Source organism: Cyclopterus lumpus, chromosome 18, assembly GCF_009769545.1.
Source record: "Cyclopterus lumpus isolate fCycLum1 chromosome 18, fCycLum1.pri, whole genome shotgun sequence".
NCBI lineage: Eukaryota > Metazoa > Chordata > Actinopteri > Perciformes > Cyclopteridae > Cyclopterus > Cyclopterus lumpus.
In genome coordinates, this window is record NC_046983.1 from 3716444 (window position 1) to 3732041 (window position 15598).

Genomic DNA, 15598 nt, shown 5'->3' on the forward strand with positions numbered 1-15598 from the left:
CACAGGCGGCGCCAGAGAGAACAAAATGCAAGCGCTTGGAGGTCGTAACTTTATAGAAACTCGCACTGACGTGCCCTCGAGCGATGCGGTTTCACCGTCAAACGTTCTACAGCAGCTTCCGGTTTTGGGTGTAAAGGGAGTCGTTACCAGAAAAGAATCGTGCGTGCGGTTGCCTCAAGTTTCCAACATAATAGAAACCGACAAACAAAAAAGTCTGGAAGTGATCCGCGAGCCGTGTCTGATACTTATTTTCAGCGTCAGCGTAGGAGCTGCTGAGTGCACCTTTGGGTCTTTTCTATGAGGGAACCATTGGCTACCGGCTCCAAATTCATAAATCTGAGCGAGGTGGGATCAGCAAGCTTGCAGAGTGAAGAATGCAGACTCAACCTTCCTATTGAACTTATAATAGGTTTCAAGAGGCTGTGTATTGTTTTTGTACCTTAGTCACTATAGAGTCAAGAAGAAAGGTTACGTTTTGTTATATATTTCTACAGAACGTAGAATATTGGCTAACCAGTCAGCATGCTCACAATGACAATTTATAATTAGCACTAAACTGACATTTCTTTTATCTGCCGTGCTATTGAGAGTTGGGATCACAGGTTATTACAAACATTCATTATTTTTCTTATAAAATCTGATACGTCTTATCTTTGTGGCAGTCGTTCCGGCATTATAATACCATTATCCATCCATATCATATAGCCTAGTCATATTTTCACAATTAACTTTCCCATTGGAATCCATTGTAAGTGACTGCAGACTTCGTTTCACGCCGATTTTAGATGGAATGTCACACTGAATCAGCGAAACATCCCATTCTGGCTTCGGCATCTCTGTTTTGGAGGCCTTTCCCAAAGATGTTGAAAGAAGAATCTCACTGGGATAATTGTCCGTGCATACATTCGGCAAGAGGCATCAGTATCGCGCGTGCTCTTGCAAACTTTGTTTTGGAATTTGGCAGTTTATGACCTTGAGATGTTGAAAAATCATCCACACAAAGACTTTCGACAGTTGCAGAAGAATCTGCCCTCAATGACTCAACTTCAAACCCCAAACTATGTCAAATCCATCATAACAACCGTACACGGAAAGTATTTGACAGTCTTTTTCATCTGCTGTAGATTTAGCCGTCTGTTTTTTAAATATTTATTTCAGTTCAAATTATCTTCGGTCTCACCTGCAGACCACTGCATCTCCCTGCCTGGCCGAGATCTGTACTGGGCATGTCAAGTCCCAGTCAGGGGAACCGATGGTTTTAACATGTGGTGCAGGCCCAAGGTGGATTCAACACATTTGTCTGGACCACACCGGCTTTGTTGGCTGGGATTCAGAAAGAAATCTCTCGGGCCAAAAAAATGCTGCATATTCTCAAAAGTTCGGACTTGATTTCCTCAAAGGTCTCACTCTGGACTTGGCGTCAACCCCCTTTGAATCTGGTCCTTTGTAGTAAAAGTCTGATCCATAGAAAGAGTCACGCGGCCCTCTGACGGCCCTCTGACGGCCCTCTGTGGGCCCTCTGACGGCCCTCTGACGGCCCTCTGACGGCCCTCTGTGGGCCCTCTGACGGCCCTCTGACGGCCCTCTGACGGCCCTCTGTGGGCCCTCTGACGGCCCTCTGACGGCCCTCTGACGGCCCTCTGACGGCCCTCTGACGGCCCTCTGTGGGCCCTCTGACGGCCCTCTGACAGCCCTCTGTGGGCCCTCTGACGGCCCTCTGACAGCCCTCTGACAGCCCTCTGTGGGCCCTCTGACGGCCCTCTGACGGCCCGTAGCGGTCTGACTGAAGCAAACCCATCTGATCTGCCTCCCATCCTTGATAAACATCTGACTGCTGGGCACATGCAGAGCTTTTTCCATCTGTTTGTGGTGATGTAAAAGGAAACAAAAGAAAGGCCTTTGTTGAGACCAGTGATTCCCAAAGTGTGAACGGGCCCGGTGTGCCACAAGATTGATTGTATGATTAGATGTCGCGTGTCTTTTAAACTGAACTGAAGTCGGACTACTTGGCTGACGGCTTCACAGGACTGGCTTTTCGCTGCTGGTGAAAGACCAATATCCATCCACTGGAGTGTTGCTTGTTAACTGACCTCATATGCATGTGTGAGGTCTCTCTGATCTCCGATGAACATAAAAAAACACACACAGCCTGGTCTCACTTACAGGAATTCAAATACCAACGCTTGTGTAGTGGCCCTCTGCGTCTCGATACCAACGCGCAATGAAGCCTTTGGAGTCGGTGCGAGACGCCAAAGGCTTTCGACCAACTCCTAAACCCATCTGCGTCATCATCAGCTCAGAGTAACAAGCAAAATAGTCGGGAAGGAACAGAAAGTCCTCTCAGGCCTTGAGAAATCCTTGAGAAAACCTTTTCGAGAAAACCTTTTATCGTGGCTGACTCTAAATTACCCGTAATGTCCCTGTGTGTCAGCCCTGTGAAGTCTGGCTTGTGGTGCATTGACAAAACAACAACAACAACCTTCCTGGTTGTGCCATGGTCTAAAAACAGTTTGGGAACCACTGGGTTAGAGCTGAACTGTAAACACAGTGTCGCTCGGGTAAATATGATCCTGACTCACTGCTCCGGTTGGTGGTGATTTAGGACAGGAAGGAGGCTTTAAGGGCACGCAGCAATACGCTGTCCGCATCAATGAAATATAGATTCAGTCATCTTTCCATGAGGTCTTATCTCATCCAACGATAAAGTCAGCGGTCCGCGTGCAGATTTGTGAGTTTTTTTTGTGAAGTTCAAGTTCAAGTTGATATCAGATCGCGGCTGCTACAGATGATCTGGCAAATAATTGAAATACACCACGAGCTCGGAGAACAGAGAGGGTAGAAAATCTAGAAATACAAAATAAAACCGACCAAAAGAAAACAGAGGAAGAGTTATCGTGTCAAATTCAAATTGGTTTGTTGAAATGTAATCGTGTTGTTAATGTTGTGTTAATATTCATATTAATACTGTTGTGTGTTTGATTATTTTTTGCTTCAAAGGCTTTCATGCCAATAACTACATCTCAATTGAATTGCATTTCGCTATATTTTCTTCTTTATGAAAGAATTATTGATTATTCTGACTATTACTTGACCTATTTGTTTAGATGAAACGTCAGAAAACTGTGAAAATGCACTTTATTGAGGATAAAGAAATATTCTCATTTAAAAGGATGAATAGAGTGATTTTTTTTGTGCTTATATTTCTTCTTTTTATTATTTTGTATTGCCCTTTTTATTGACTACCAATTCAGCACCAAGTCCTGAGGTGACAAACGAAGAGAGAGCGCCCTCTGTCGGCTGGTCCTGAAACAACTGAGAACCTTTCCTAAACTGTTTAAAGAGAACAACAGACATCATGACATAATAAGGGATGACGAATGTAGAGAGGCTGCTCCCTCTGCACGGACCTGTTCTGAAACAAGGAAACTCGAAAAAAAGAAATCTCGTCATTTAAAAAAAAAAAAGGAGAAAATAACTTTTTTTAATATGCATTTAAAAAAAAAAAATATGTTTCGAACAAATAATGAAGACAACTGAAAGTACTGTACCTTTAAATGATCTATCTGCTGTTGAAACGTTGAAACTGAAAGTGTGCGTGTGTGTGTGTGAGAGAGAGAGAGAGAGAGAGAGCTCCAGGGTGATGAAGGGGTTAAGCCAGCCCCCTCTCCGCCGTGCAGCCATCAGTCCGCCGCTGCCTCCTTCAGCAGCTCCAAACCCTCTTTACGCAGCAGCTGAGGACAGATCCGAAACTTTGTACACTTCCAGGTCGCCTCTCTCCTCTGCTGCTTGCTCCTCGCCTCCTCCGCGTCTCCTCCCCCCCCCCCTCGCTCCCCATGAAAAGCCCCATCGTCGGCAACAGAGGACGCATGGAGATCTAATTGTGCTTCACGTTGTTTTTTTTTGTTTTTTTCTTCTCCCCTCGAGTCTGTGGAGCTTTTGTTTTGTTTTGTTCTGTTTGTTGTTGTTTTTGTTGTCGCTGCTCCCTCGCTTCGTGTGCGTGGTCTGCTCATGCGTCCGGGAATGCCATGGCCACTCCGAGCGCACAGCAGCAGCACCAGGATTATTTCAGATCGGTGAGCAGCGAGTCCACCACCTACATGATGGTCCCGGCCGGCGGGCCGAGCGGGACGAGGCGCCGCGAGGCGCCGTCCAAGATGTGGGTGGCGATGGTGGTGATCGTGGTGGTGGTGCTGCAGATCGCGTCCACCACGGGGCTCTTCCTCTACCTGAACATGTCCATATCGCAGGTAAGAGCTGGCGGCGGAGCGGCCATGCGCCGCGCAGGCTGCGATCCTGCAGGGGGGGAGGGAGGGAGGGGGGGGAGAAGAAAGGGGGAAAAGCGCTCTTTTGCGCAGGGATTTAGCGAAAAAAAGATCTATTTACTGAGTGTCACGTTGGAAATGTGATCGACGGGTTATTGCGACAAGTTTGATGTGTGTGCGTGTGAACGATTTTCTGGAAGTTCTTGAAGTTGTGAAAACAAAGCCATCCGGAATGTCCACGCCGTGAGGCCGGGAGGGAAGGAGCAGTCCGTCCGCCAGTCGGCCCACTAAACAGGCTGCAAACGTGCTTACATGAACCGGGTCAACAGAGAGTCCTTGAAGTGGGCTGCAGAGGTTGTGTGTGCAGAGGTGGGATAACCCCCCTCGGCTTTAAGCCTGTTTTTATATCCCCTGAAATAACCGGATAGGTAACTGTGCCTGTTGTCAGCAGTGAGGGAGGGATGGTTGAATACAGTATCGTCCTCCAACCTCCAGAGCAACAAGGGGATCTCCATGATATCACATGCCAGTACAAAATCAGCCACTTCCACAGCTGGTGTGCGTGGAGTCCAGCACATGGGGGAGGAAAGAGACTACGGGAGAGAGGTCCACCACCACATCCTCAGCCTTTCTCTGCTATGGATGTCAGGAAAAGGCACATACACATTGTTTAAAGTTGAGGTCAACAGCCAGAGGTGTTGCTTATGGTGTCTGACTCCTCGGAGGAAGCGCTCTTATTGGTCTTTTTGACAAATGGTCCCGGATGTAGCTTGAAACCGATGCCCGAGTCCCAGTTTGATCTGTAAACGTGCTCAGGAGGAGGTTGGTTTTTCTTTTCTCACTCGGGAGGAGGGAAGACAAACGAGACTCGAGAGAGAGTTTTCAACACAGGTGTGGTGTCCGCTTTTAGAGCCGTCCTGGGATGTGATGGAGCTTTATGTCAAATGTTCACATTGAATTGGCGAGACGGCACAGATGACATGAAAAGGTGTCTTTTTGCTTATTGCTTTTGTGTTTAAAAAGAAAACAGGTTGCTTGTACTTTTGTCCCTCTTGGATCGACACCTTCGTGATGTAAACACCGCTGGCTTTAAAATCAGGCGTTAGCGCGTTTGACCTCTTGGTGTCAGAGGTCACAGTGCTTTCTCGTGCACGGCCTTCCTGCCACGAGAGAAACACATGATATATACGGGAAAATGGTTCGCCCGTGCTCTGCTTCCACTCCCTGAAAGCATCGTACGTGCTCTATCACGTCACATTAGACGAGTTAAACGTTAAAGTTACGACTCCTTCGTAGGCGGCAGGAAACCGTGATGAGGAATAGTTTGGAGATGAGACTGAAGTGGAAAACACGGAGCCGTGTATTGTCTGCCAGGGGGAGGATTGGGAATCCCCCCGGTTCTCAGGCGAAGGCCGGCTATTTTTAAATCTGGAAACAGGCCCCTCGGTCTTTGAATCGCAGCCGAGGCGCCGCCCCGATGCCGGCTCGGTTCAGACAAAAGACTCTCGGATCCATTGAGCCGGGACCACAATGAGGAACGCTCCGGTGTCACCTCGGCATTCAACTCACAAAACAAACAAACAAACAAACAAACAAACACACACACACACACACACACACACACACACACGAGCAAGCTCTGGGTGGACATGCGGATAGTGAACTCAAGAATAATCGGCCTTTTCATTGGCATTCTGTTGCCAGGACAACCGCCTAGCGTCCCGTGAGCGGAGGAATGAACAAACATTGAAACGGGAAAAACAAATGAGCCCGTTCACATGGTTTTATGTAATTAGCCTACGTAGCAGTTAGCTGCAATAAGTGCGTAGAAACAGACACTGACTTCCTGTAACCAGTAACTAACTTCCTCTAACCGACATCTTCCTTTACAAAGTTACACATTAACTCACATTACTAGACAACAAAATACAACAACAAATAAATACGAACAATTAGACAAGGACAGGAAAACAGGGACACAAATCTAACATAAATAATCATCCTCCGTATTGAACCTACTATAACAATTGTATTTATATCATTCTTACCACCATTTTATTTTCAATTCATCTGAGCTACTTGCCGGTAACTTCCTGTAACGCACATATTACAAAGCATGTATTACAGTGTAGTGTATGCATTGTTGCTTCTCACGGCAGTTGTGTTGATTTGTGCGAAATTTGGGTCTTTTCTGTGTTCACTGCGTTCGCTTTGTGTGTGTGTGCGTGTGTGTGTGTGTGTGTGTGTGTGTGTGATTGGCATTCCATTCCTCACACTGCACTGGTCCACTTTATTATTGTTTGGGTTCACAGATAGGCTGACTCACCCCTACATGCAACAATACACCCGGTGTGTGTGTGTGTGTGCGCGTGTGTGTGTGTGTGTGGTCTGACTCAGAAGAAGTTTTAGCTTACTGTGGATGTTTCTTGGGGTGTGTGCACACATGTGTGTGTGTGGTCCGTTTAGCAACCCCAAAAAAAGTATTTCCTACCAGTGTTCACTGTGATTGAAAGTGTGTTGTTGCGTGTGATCTTATGCGGTTACCTGTGGTAACACAGAAATATAGAAATATGTGTCGCGTCGACAAAGAAACCTGCCGAGGTCATTTCAGATCAGATTGTAGGTTGGATCAGTGGGAGCTGGTACGTTCTGCTTTTTACAGATAAAAGGTAGAGCTGCAGTCGATTCATCTCTCCTGACCACCAGGGGGCGACTCCTCTGGTCGTATAGAAGTCCATCACGGTGACAACGTTTACTTCTTATATACAGTCTACGGTCAAATCAAGACAGAAATCTTCTTGACTCTCGACCAGCAGGCCAAAGTTGACCTCACATGACCTTCACACACACTCCTGTGACGTGACATTAAAAGAAAAAGCTCCCGTTTGCACACGGCCGCAGAGACCTGCTAGAACATAGTGTTGGTGGTCATCCATGTATTCACACACACACACACACACACACACACACACACACACACACACAGCCTTTTCCCAGTCCGGCCTCCCTGTGTGGCCTCAGCTGTTGTTGCCAAGACATGTCGGAGGCTCCCTCCTATAGCGCAGTATGGACCGGTATAGGCCCGGTATATTTACCCCGGGGTTTCACACCGGATCAGGTTTTATTGGTGAAGGTGAAGGTCAGCGTTACCATTTGAGGATCAATGGATGTCGTATAACAAGAGTGTGTGTGTGTGTGTGTGTGTTTGTGTGCGTTTGTGTGCCGATGGGAAGGTCATGCAACATGTGTGCATTATGGGGGGTTGGAGGGGTTTGGCGTCATTGACTGTGTGTGTGTGAAAACAAACAAAAACACACACACAGGTGCACACACATGTTCATCATCGGACCCCAATTTAGAGTCAAATAAAAATGCTCCACCGCAAATATTTAGAATTCATTAAAAGCTTTTAATGTACTAATATAAACCTCCCACACCAGACTCCATTGCCAAAATACACATTTGCCCCCCCACCCCCCTCTCTCTCTCTCTCTCTCTCTCTTCATCACACCTTCCTCTCTCTCTCTGTCTTTTCACCTCCTGCCCGCCTGCAGTCTCTAGTGTTATGGTTCAAGTACAAATCGGAGAATCGAGTTACAGACAGTTTTAGGACAAGAGAGAGAGAGAGAGAGAGAGAGTTTTAGGACGAGAGAGAGTTTTAGGACGAGAGAGAGAGTTTTAGGACGAGAGAGAGAGAGAGAGTTTTAGGACGAGTTACAGACAGTTTTAGGACATGAGAGAGAGAGAGTTTTAGGACGATAGAGAGTTTTAGGATGAGTTACAGACAGTTTTAGGACGAGAGAGAGTTTTAGGACGAGAGAGAGAGAGAGTTTTAGGACGAGTTACAGACAGTTTTAGGACGAGAGAGAGAGAGAGTTTTAGGACGAGTTACAGACAGTTTTAGGACGAGAGAGAGTTTTAGGACGAGAGAGAGAGAGAGTTTTAGGACGAGTTACAGACAGTTTTAGGACGAGAGAGAGAGAGAGTTTTAGGACGAGTTACAGACAGTTTTAGGACGAGAGAGAGTTTTAGGACGAGAGAGAGAGAGAGTTTTAGGACGAGTTACAGACAGTTTTAGGACGAGAGAGAGAGAGAGTTTTAGGACGAGTTACAGATAGTTTTAGGACGAGAGAGAGAGAGTTTTAGGACATGAGAGAGAGAGAGAGTTTTAGGACGATAGAGAGAGTTTTAGGACATGAGAGAGAGAGAGAGTTTTAGGACAAGAGATAGAGAGTTTTAGGACGATAGAGAGAGAGAGTTTTAGGACGAGAGAGAGAGAGAGTTTTAGGACAAGAGAGAGAGAGAGAGTTTTAGGATGAGAGAGAGAGAGAGACACAAGCCGTTCTTCTTTCTTTTCTCTTAGGAGGTAGGAGTGAGTTAAGTGATTCTTTGGCAGTGGATGTGTGTGTGCGCGCTCCGTGCATCTAAACACGGGCCCGTGGCCAAAGTTACGGGAGGCGTTTATTTGGGTGTAACGCACACAAACAAGAGCGCAGCGTGGCTGAAAAGTGAAAGACGGAGAGGACACAAACTAAAAGTAATCCCAGAGGAACAGGAATGCCGAAATGTGTTTTCTTTTGTTTTTCGTGGACGCACATTTTTGAAATAAATAAATAAATAAAAAAGCACAAACCAACGCCACACAATTCTCAAACGGTCGTATCCATAAATCGTTCCTCGCCGTTTTTACTGCCTTTTCCACATCACTTCATACATTTTATTTTTTATGTAAAAATAAAAACCAAGCCATTTAGAGGAGATTTTTAATGAATCTCTTTCGTTTCATGTGTTATTGAAAACACACACACACACACACGTTAAATACTTCATGAATGAGACTAAATAAACGCATTCAGGTGGCGTTTACAAGCTCTTCTTGTTTTTGTCTTCTTCCCCTCGTCCGTAAAACAAACAGAATGTACCCTCGTGTTTCGTATTAGAGTTGTTTCATATAAGAAAGGCTGCGATTATCAGAGCGACGCCAACATGTGGCTCAAAGGTGTACTGCATACATGGAAGACAAAACTCTAAAGTCAGGCCCTCAATTTGGTTGCTAAAATTGGGTGGAAACAATAAAAGAGTTAATTTTAAATATGGTAACTGTGGTAAATCCAATCGGACTCGAGGTCCACAAACCACCGGGTGGCGCGGTACGTCTCGATGTTCTTTTTCGGGGACATGGCCAGCGATTGGCGTACCTCACCACTCCATCCAAATGTCAGATTATTAGGACGTCTATGGGGTGGTCAGGGGGGATAATTGTCAGAACGTGTCCCGTAATGGCAGAAAGTTTATAGGGACCTTGAAAAATACTCGTAAGTGACTTGTAATCATAAAATCTAAATATGGTCAAACACTCAACTCGAGATTGTCTGGCGGGACACGTCCTGGTCTGATTTCCCGTTAAGACATTTGTGAGGAGACGCAATGTGTTTCCTCACAAATGAATGAAAAGGAAGACGGAGACGAGAAGATGAGGTCCTTTAATTAAGACTTTTAATGTCTTTGCATTGTTCCAAACATTTGAAAGCTCCCTTTTAGAGCCGAACAAGAAGAATGTGTCCTTGTGACGGGGAAACTGAAATGATCAATGTCAAACCGTAAGAGATTTAAACTCTGATGAACTCTTCTGGCTCCTTTTGTCTCCAAACTCAGCGGATCATCGTTTAAGCATGAACTCTCCGAAAAAGACCAAATATGTCGGCTGCAATGTCGATTAAACGTGTGAAGTCCGGTATATTTTTCATTTGAATAAAAAGGTAAAGCTGTTGGCATCTTGGGTTGTGACGTGTTGGAACGAGCAGAATATAAATGATCCGAGACTAATGCAAACAAATATTATTTATTATCTTTAGGAAACACCGTTTTCTGTCTTTGGTAAAGGACTCAATACATTTTGCTCCAAAAATTAAGCAAATCTTTGCAGCTATTGAGCCTCATCTGCGACCTTTGGGCGCATCATCTTTGCTCCCAATCTTTCCTGTTTCTCTCCGTTAAGTAATCTCTAACCCCCCCCCCCCCCCCGTCAAGGACCCCCGAGACAAGATTTCTAGCACAGCCTCTGAGGTAATGAAAGTTAGCAAACATCGTGTCTGCTCACCAAAAGTGTCTCATAAGTGACTGTTCGTAAATAAATAGCTAAAATAAAAAGAGCGAGGAGTCTGTTGCTACGCGTTACGTCATCTGATGGAGTGCAGATCCGCTAAACACGCAACCTTGGTTCAGCAGCTTGACGCGTGAAAACAGGATATTTGTCTTCCCGCGTTGGAATGCTCATTAGGATGTGGCTACAGCTGTGTGTGTGTGTGTGTGCGTGCCAACAGCTGGTGCTGTGTGTTATCACTGTTTGCCTAGTCAACATGGCTATAAAGGGCTGATAAACGTTGCTGGGACGATTCCAGGGCCCTAATAGACCTCCTCCACATCTGGGGTCTGATACCGGTGCTGCTAATGAACCTCGCTGCACCTGTCTTCAGCGTCGTCCCATCGGCACCGACCCGTCGACTGCAGAGCCGGCTGAGTGTTGATTCTCATCTCTCCTCAAAGCCCAGTAGTGAATTATTGTACTGTGCATCGGCTTTGTGAAAGCTTTTCTGTTTTCAAATCGGGTGGATCTTTACAGTAAGTAAAGACAAGTTGCATCAGTTTTACAATACTTAGGTAATTAATAACTGGAAATGTAGTTTGTATGAAGTACGTCTTTGTTAAACTAAACAGACTTTGGAGTTTTTACTCCATTCTGAAGTCTGAAAAACGACGCCTGTGCAGAATGGTTCAGTTTATGTAAATAAAAGCTTGTAGAGACGGCTTCATAATGGGCGGTGTTACCAGGAAACGGGATGGTTAAAGATTTATAGTACGAGTTGGAGCATGTTTTTTTTTTCTGTGTTCACCCCCTACGTTAAAAAGTCCTTCCTCTGATCCATCCGTCTTCCCTCATCTCAGACCTCCCCCTGTAAGAGCACTACGTGGCTCCAAGCATGTGGAAACCAAATCCCCCATACGCTCTATGTGTGTATCATCAAAGGAGAGGCAAGCTGCGTTGCCCTGTTGGAACCAGTCGCACCATGGATGGACTTTGGGTTATGGTTCGGGGTGACAAGTGGAAAATATTGTGGAGATGAAGATATTTGAAAGGGAAAGTACAGAACATTGGTTTTCTGTGTTTTTCTAAAGGTTGCTTTGTGATTTGAATATATCAACAGAGAAGTAGAGTCATTTTCTATAGACTTCTATACAACCAGAGGAGTCGCCCCCTGGTGGTCAGTAGAGAGAATGCAGCTTTAACACATGAAGCATAGACTTCTATACAACCAGAGGAGTCGCCCCCTGGTGGTCAGAAGAGAGAATGCAGGTTTTAAGACACAACTGCATCCGCTTCAGCAGAAGCGGAGGTTACCTCCTTCTTTCAACATACATATTGCTTAAATATACTGTTATGTCCTTAAAAGGTGTGTGTGTGTGTGTGCGCAATTTGGCCAATGGTTGATTGGATGGAAAGTTCCAGTAGGTCTGACATGATCTGACTCTGGGAATGGGCAGACATCTCTGTCCTGGCAATAGAAGGAGGGCTTGTTAGTGTCAGTTGAAAATCTGTCCAATCCAAGGATTTCCTCACACACACACACACACACACACACACACGCTTGTTCTCTCTCTGATATCAGCGGATTGACTCTGAACTCTCTCAGTAACAAAACCCTCCTGTCCCCCCCGTCGGCTCTCATTTCTGTACCAATTAAACAACCGGTGAACTCTTTCCTCCGTCCAACCCCTCCAAGGTTATTTTTCCCGTCTTGCCTCCCACTTCCACGAATCGCAGCGTCAAGAACACGGTTTTTTTTTGGGGGGGGGGGGGGGCTTTTAACGAAAGCGCGACCCCAAAAACATAATCGCTGACGTTCCACTTCCTCGGCTCTCCGTTGAGGTTCTTGGTCCTCCGTGACTCGGGGAATCAATCGCAGGGATTTGGCTTTTTTCTGCAGCTGCTGAAGAGAAACCCAGAGTAAAAAGCTCTGGGGAAAAGGAGTAAAGACTTTTAAATAACGTGACTCTTTGCTTGAAGTTTGGTCTGCGCAGGAGTGCAGACGTTGGCCTCATCGTGAGATCACGGCACAGCGATTTTGTCTTGTTAGCTCCGGAGATATAAAAGGTTCGACGAACGAGTCAGCGAATGTCTGGCGTTTTGTTTTTAAAATCTGCATCGGCACGAGTCATCGTCGGTAAAAAAAAAGAAAGAAGTCGATCTTCGGCTGTTGCGCGTCTTAACATCTTAGATGACTGTAATTCAGGGTCTTTAATTAAAGCTCAGTTGTTGCTGATAAAACTTGAAAAAGTGAATGAAGAGTTTTGAAATCTTTTGCTTTTATTTGATATCTTAAAAATCACACGGCACAGTTAAACATCTGTGTTCCCACATTGTACAACAAGTGTCTGTATCTCTAACACAGTCCCTCAGTGCTAACTAAAAACATGCAGATATGTGTAAATAAAAGAAGTTACAACAGGCCGAAACTGTCAAACACTGGTTTCTGTTCATGGCCCGGAGGCCCACTGAGGAGATCACCATGTAAATGCAAGATGTTAATCGGCCAGTCTCATAGATCCTGTTTCCAGAGGTCACGACAGAGGTGATTTCACTAACATCTATGTTGAAACTTGCGTGTAATTCATTCGAAAAATATGCTCCAGCCATATTCTAGTTTATCCAAACCCCAGATCCAGATCTTAAAAGCCTTTCCAGAGGAAATAAATGCCAACACGCTGTTTGGACCAAAAAGACAGAAGTCCAGCTACTGCACTTGGATGCCGTGGCCTCTTTGCGGAGGAGATAAACATCTTGCATGAAGGTTATGAAAACACGTGTCTGATGGAGTATTGTGTGTCTAGATGTCCGGTTTTGCTGCTTCCAAAATATTATGAATAGAGTGGGCTAGTTGAGACGAATCTAGATTGTGACCGAGAGGGTTGAAAAGGGCTATTTTTAAGTCACGATGGTTTATTTTAGGGGTTTGAGGACAAAGACTTCTCTGAATTTTCTTGGACCGAAATGTTTTGAGAAAAAGAGCCAAGTCAAAGTTGAAGTTAGAAATTAATGTCTCCACCAAATTTCGGATCGGAGGAAGGAGCTGGATTAACATCTCAGAAAGGTGAAGACATCTTTGTCATTGCAAAAATAATAGTAGCAAAGAATCTGTTTCTCTGGCCCTTTAAGAAATCAATAAAAAAGAGCTGGTAAACGAGACGACTCTCGTGAGACGTTCAAGATGTCTCTCGACATGCTGCACGAGACTCGCGACAATGGCTTCAATTAAGAAAGAAGGAAAAAAAGGCCGACGCGCGGCACGTCGACAGGCAGCAGCCGCCAGAAAACGGGCTCTCGGAGCCTTGGTGTGGCTTTAAAATTACAATCCGTGGTTGTTGTTTTTTTACCCGAACGAAGTGTGACAGATTGAAGCGACGACTGAAATGAGGAACATGTTTTTTAACGAGCAAAAGTATGGGATCCATTCACGGACTTTGTTGTATTTTGGGTGTTTTATTGGCTCGTCTTTACCGACTCGTTCCGAATCCGCTGCGATGTAAAAAGGGGTGATCGGTCAGGGTGACAGCCGGTGATGACCTTTTGACCTCGCTGTGGAATGTTGTTGACGTCTGGCTTGATGAAGAGTGGTCGTTTTCAGTGTCATCCGCAATATTGGCATTTCTAATAAATGTTTAAACTGCGCATTAAAGTGGTGGATTTCTAGTGTCAATGCTTTACTTGTAAAGAAAACCCAGATGACAGATATCCTTCTACAGATATTTGCATTTAGTTTTAATATTTAATAGAGGAAATGTATTAGATCCAAAGAATTAGAAATGCGATGTATACATAAGAGATCATACATTCTTAGTATATTAAGAAGTACATCATTTTGAGAAAACTGCAAATATTTGGATTTGTTATTTGCGCAGTGACCCTAAATTATCTACATTATTGCACTATTATTTCTACATTATGTGTGCAGTGACTCATTCGTGCATTACTACAATATCCCACACACAGGAGGGATGCCATGGGACCTCCAAATGAGTTGTTATCATTTTAAGTCATGCAGCTAATATAACATAACATCTTAACCCTGGGCTGCTTGTTTTCATTTTGCCATGTTGAGCATGATGTGAAAAGGCATTGGTTAGCACATTTCTAGAAATAGCTCTAACCTTTATCTTAAAAATAACCATTCAAAGTGCCCACTTTCCTTGTTTTTGTCATTCTTGTGGGAACGTCTGGACCCCGCCAGAGAAAACACGGATCGGCCACAATCTCCGAGAGAACAATAACACTTGTGAAAGGCTTCAGTTGAGTCATGCTCGCTCGCTGGCTCCGCACACAGAAAAACACATTCACAGACACTTTTTGCTGCCCACCCATGCCGGACCTGCCCACCCACAAGCACCCGAAGGACCTGCCCACCCACAAGCACCCGAAGGACCTGCCCACCCACAAGCACCCAAAGGACCCCACAGCTGACCTCAACTGCCTTCGCTTCATAGTGCGAACTCCGGGCAAACTTTTAGTTCCCGAACTTCAAGTTTCCCCACATGTCGTCATCCAGTGGTGGAAAACCATTTGCTAAGTGGCTCATTGGATGAAGCTGAAATCAGATCACAGCTGCAGCCTGATACCTGAAGGACACCTCGGGTAGAAGGACCCCAAATGATGTCCAGCTGTTTGCCTGATTCAGATCGGTTTGCACGGAGCAACCATTAGCGCCGGTCTCAGAGAAGACAGATTACATCTATAAGTCAACTGGTCCCAATGGACCAAGACAAGTAGCCTTCTTCTGTCTGAATTTGGCCTGCAACATCCCATAATCTACCACGTCCGATCCGGTTACTGCCGGTCCGATTGATAGGTGTGTGTGTGGGGGTTCGACAGGCATTCATGTAATCTTGATCCCAAGAGTCGGGGAGAAAAGAGAAAGACAGGCGTAAACACCGCTGCTTGTTCTACGTAATAGTCCGGGGCGTGTTATCCCCAAGGCATCGCAGATTAATAGAAGCCATATTGATATATTTACTTTTTCTTTCTTCACTTGGTGCACTGTTTGTTGTCCATTGCGTGTTTACGTCAGGCATCAATTAGAGGTCGCCTGCTCGCACCACTAGATTTTCCTCTCCCCCATCCATCTAACTTTTAAATCTCTCTCCGTCTGCACCACATCAACCCGGTCGCCTCCAGCGCTCCTTTTCTTCCCCCCGTTGGTATGCGTGCACAGGTGACTAACTGGAAAGTCCTGTACTCGGCTTGTCTCTTCCTTTTTCTCGCCGTGAGCCAGATGACGAGAAGC

At 45.4% G+C, this 15598-nt stretch overlaps 1 protein-coding gene across 1 annotated transcript in view; it reads left to right on the forward strand.

The window, feature by feature from the left end:
- The first annotated feature begins 3679 nt into the window (after positions 1-3679).
- Positions 3680-15598, forward strand: part of tnfsf10l (TNF superfamily member 10, like) — a 45556-nt gene continuing 33637 nt past the window's right edge. Inside the window, exon 1 of the mRNA XM_034557666.1 lies at positions 3680-4247. Coding sequence (XP_034413557.1) covers positions 4026-4247 — 222 coding nt within the window. The 5' untranslated portion in view covers positions 3680-4025. The remainder of the gene's footprint in view (positions 4248-15598) is intronic.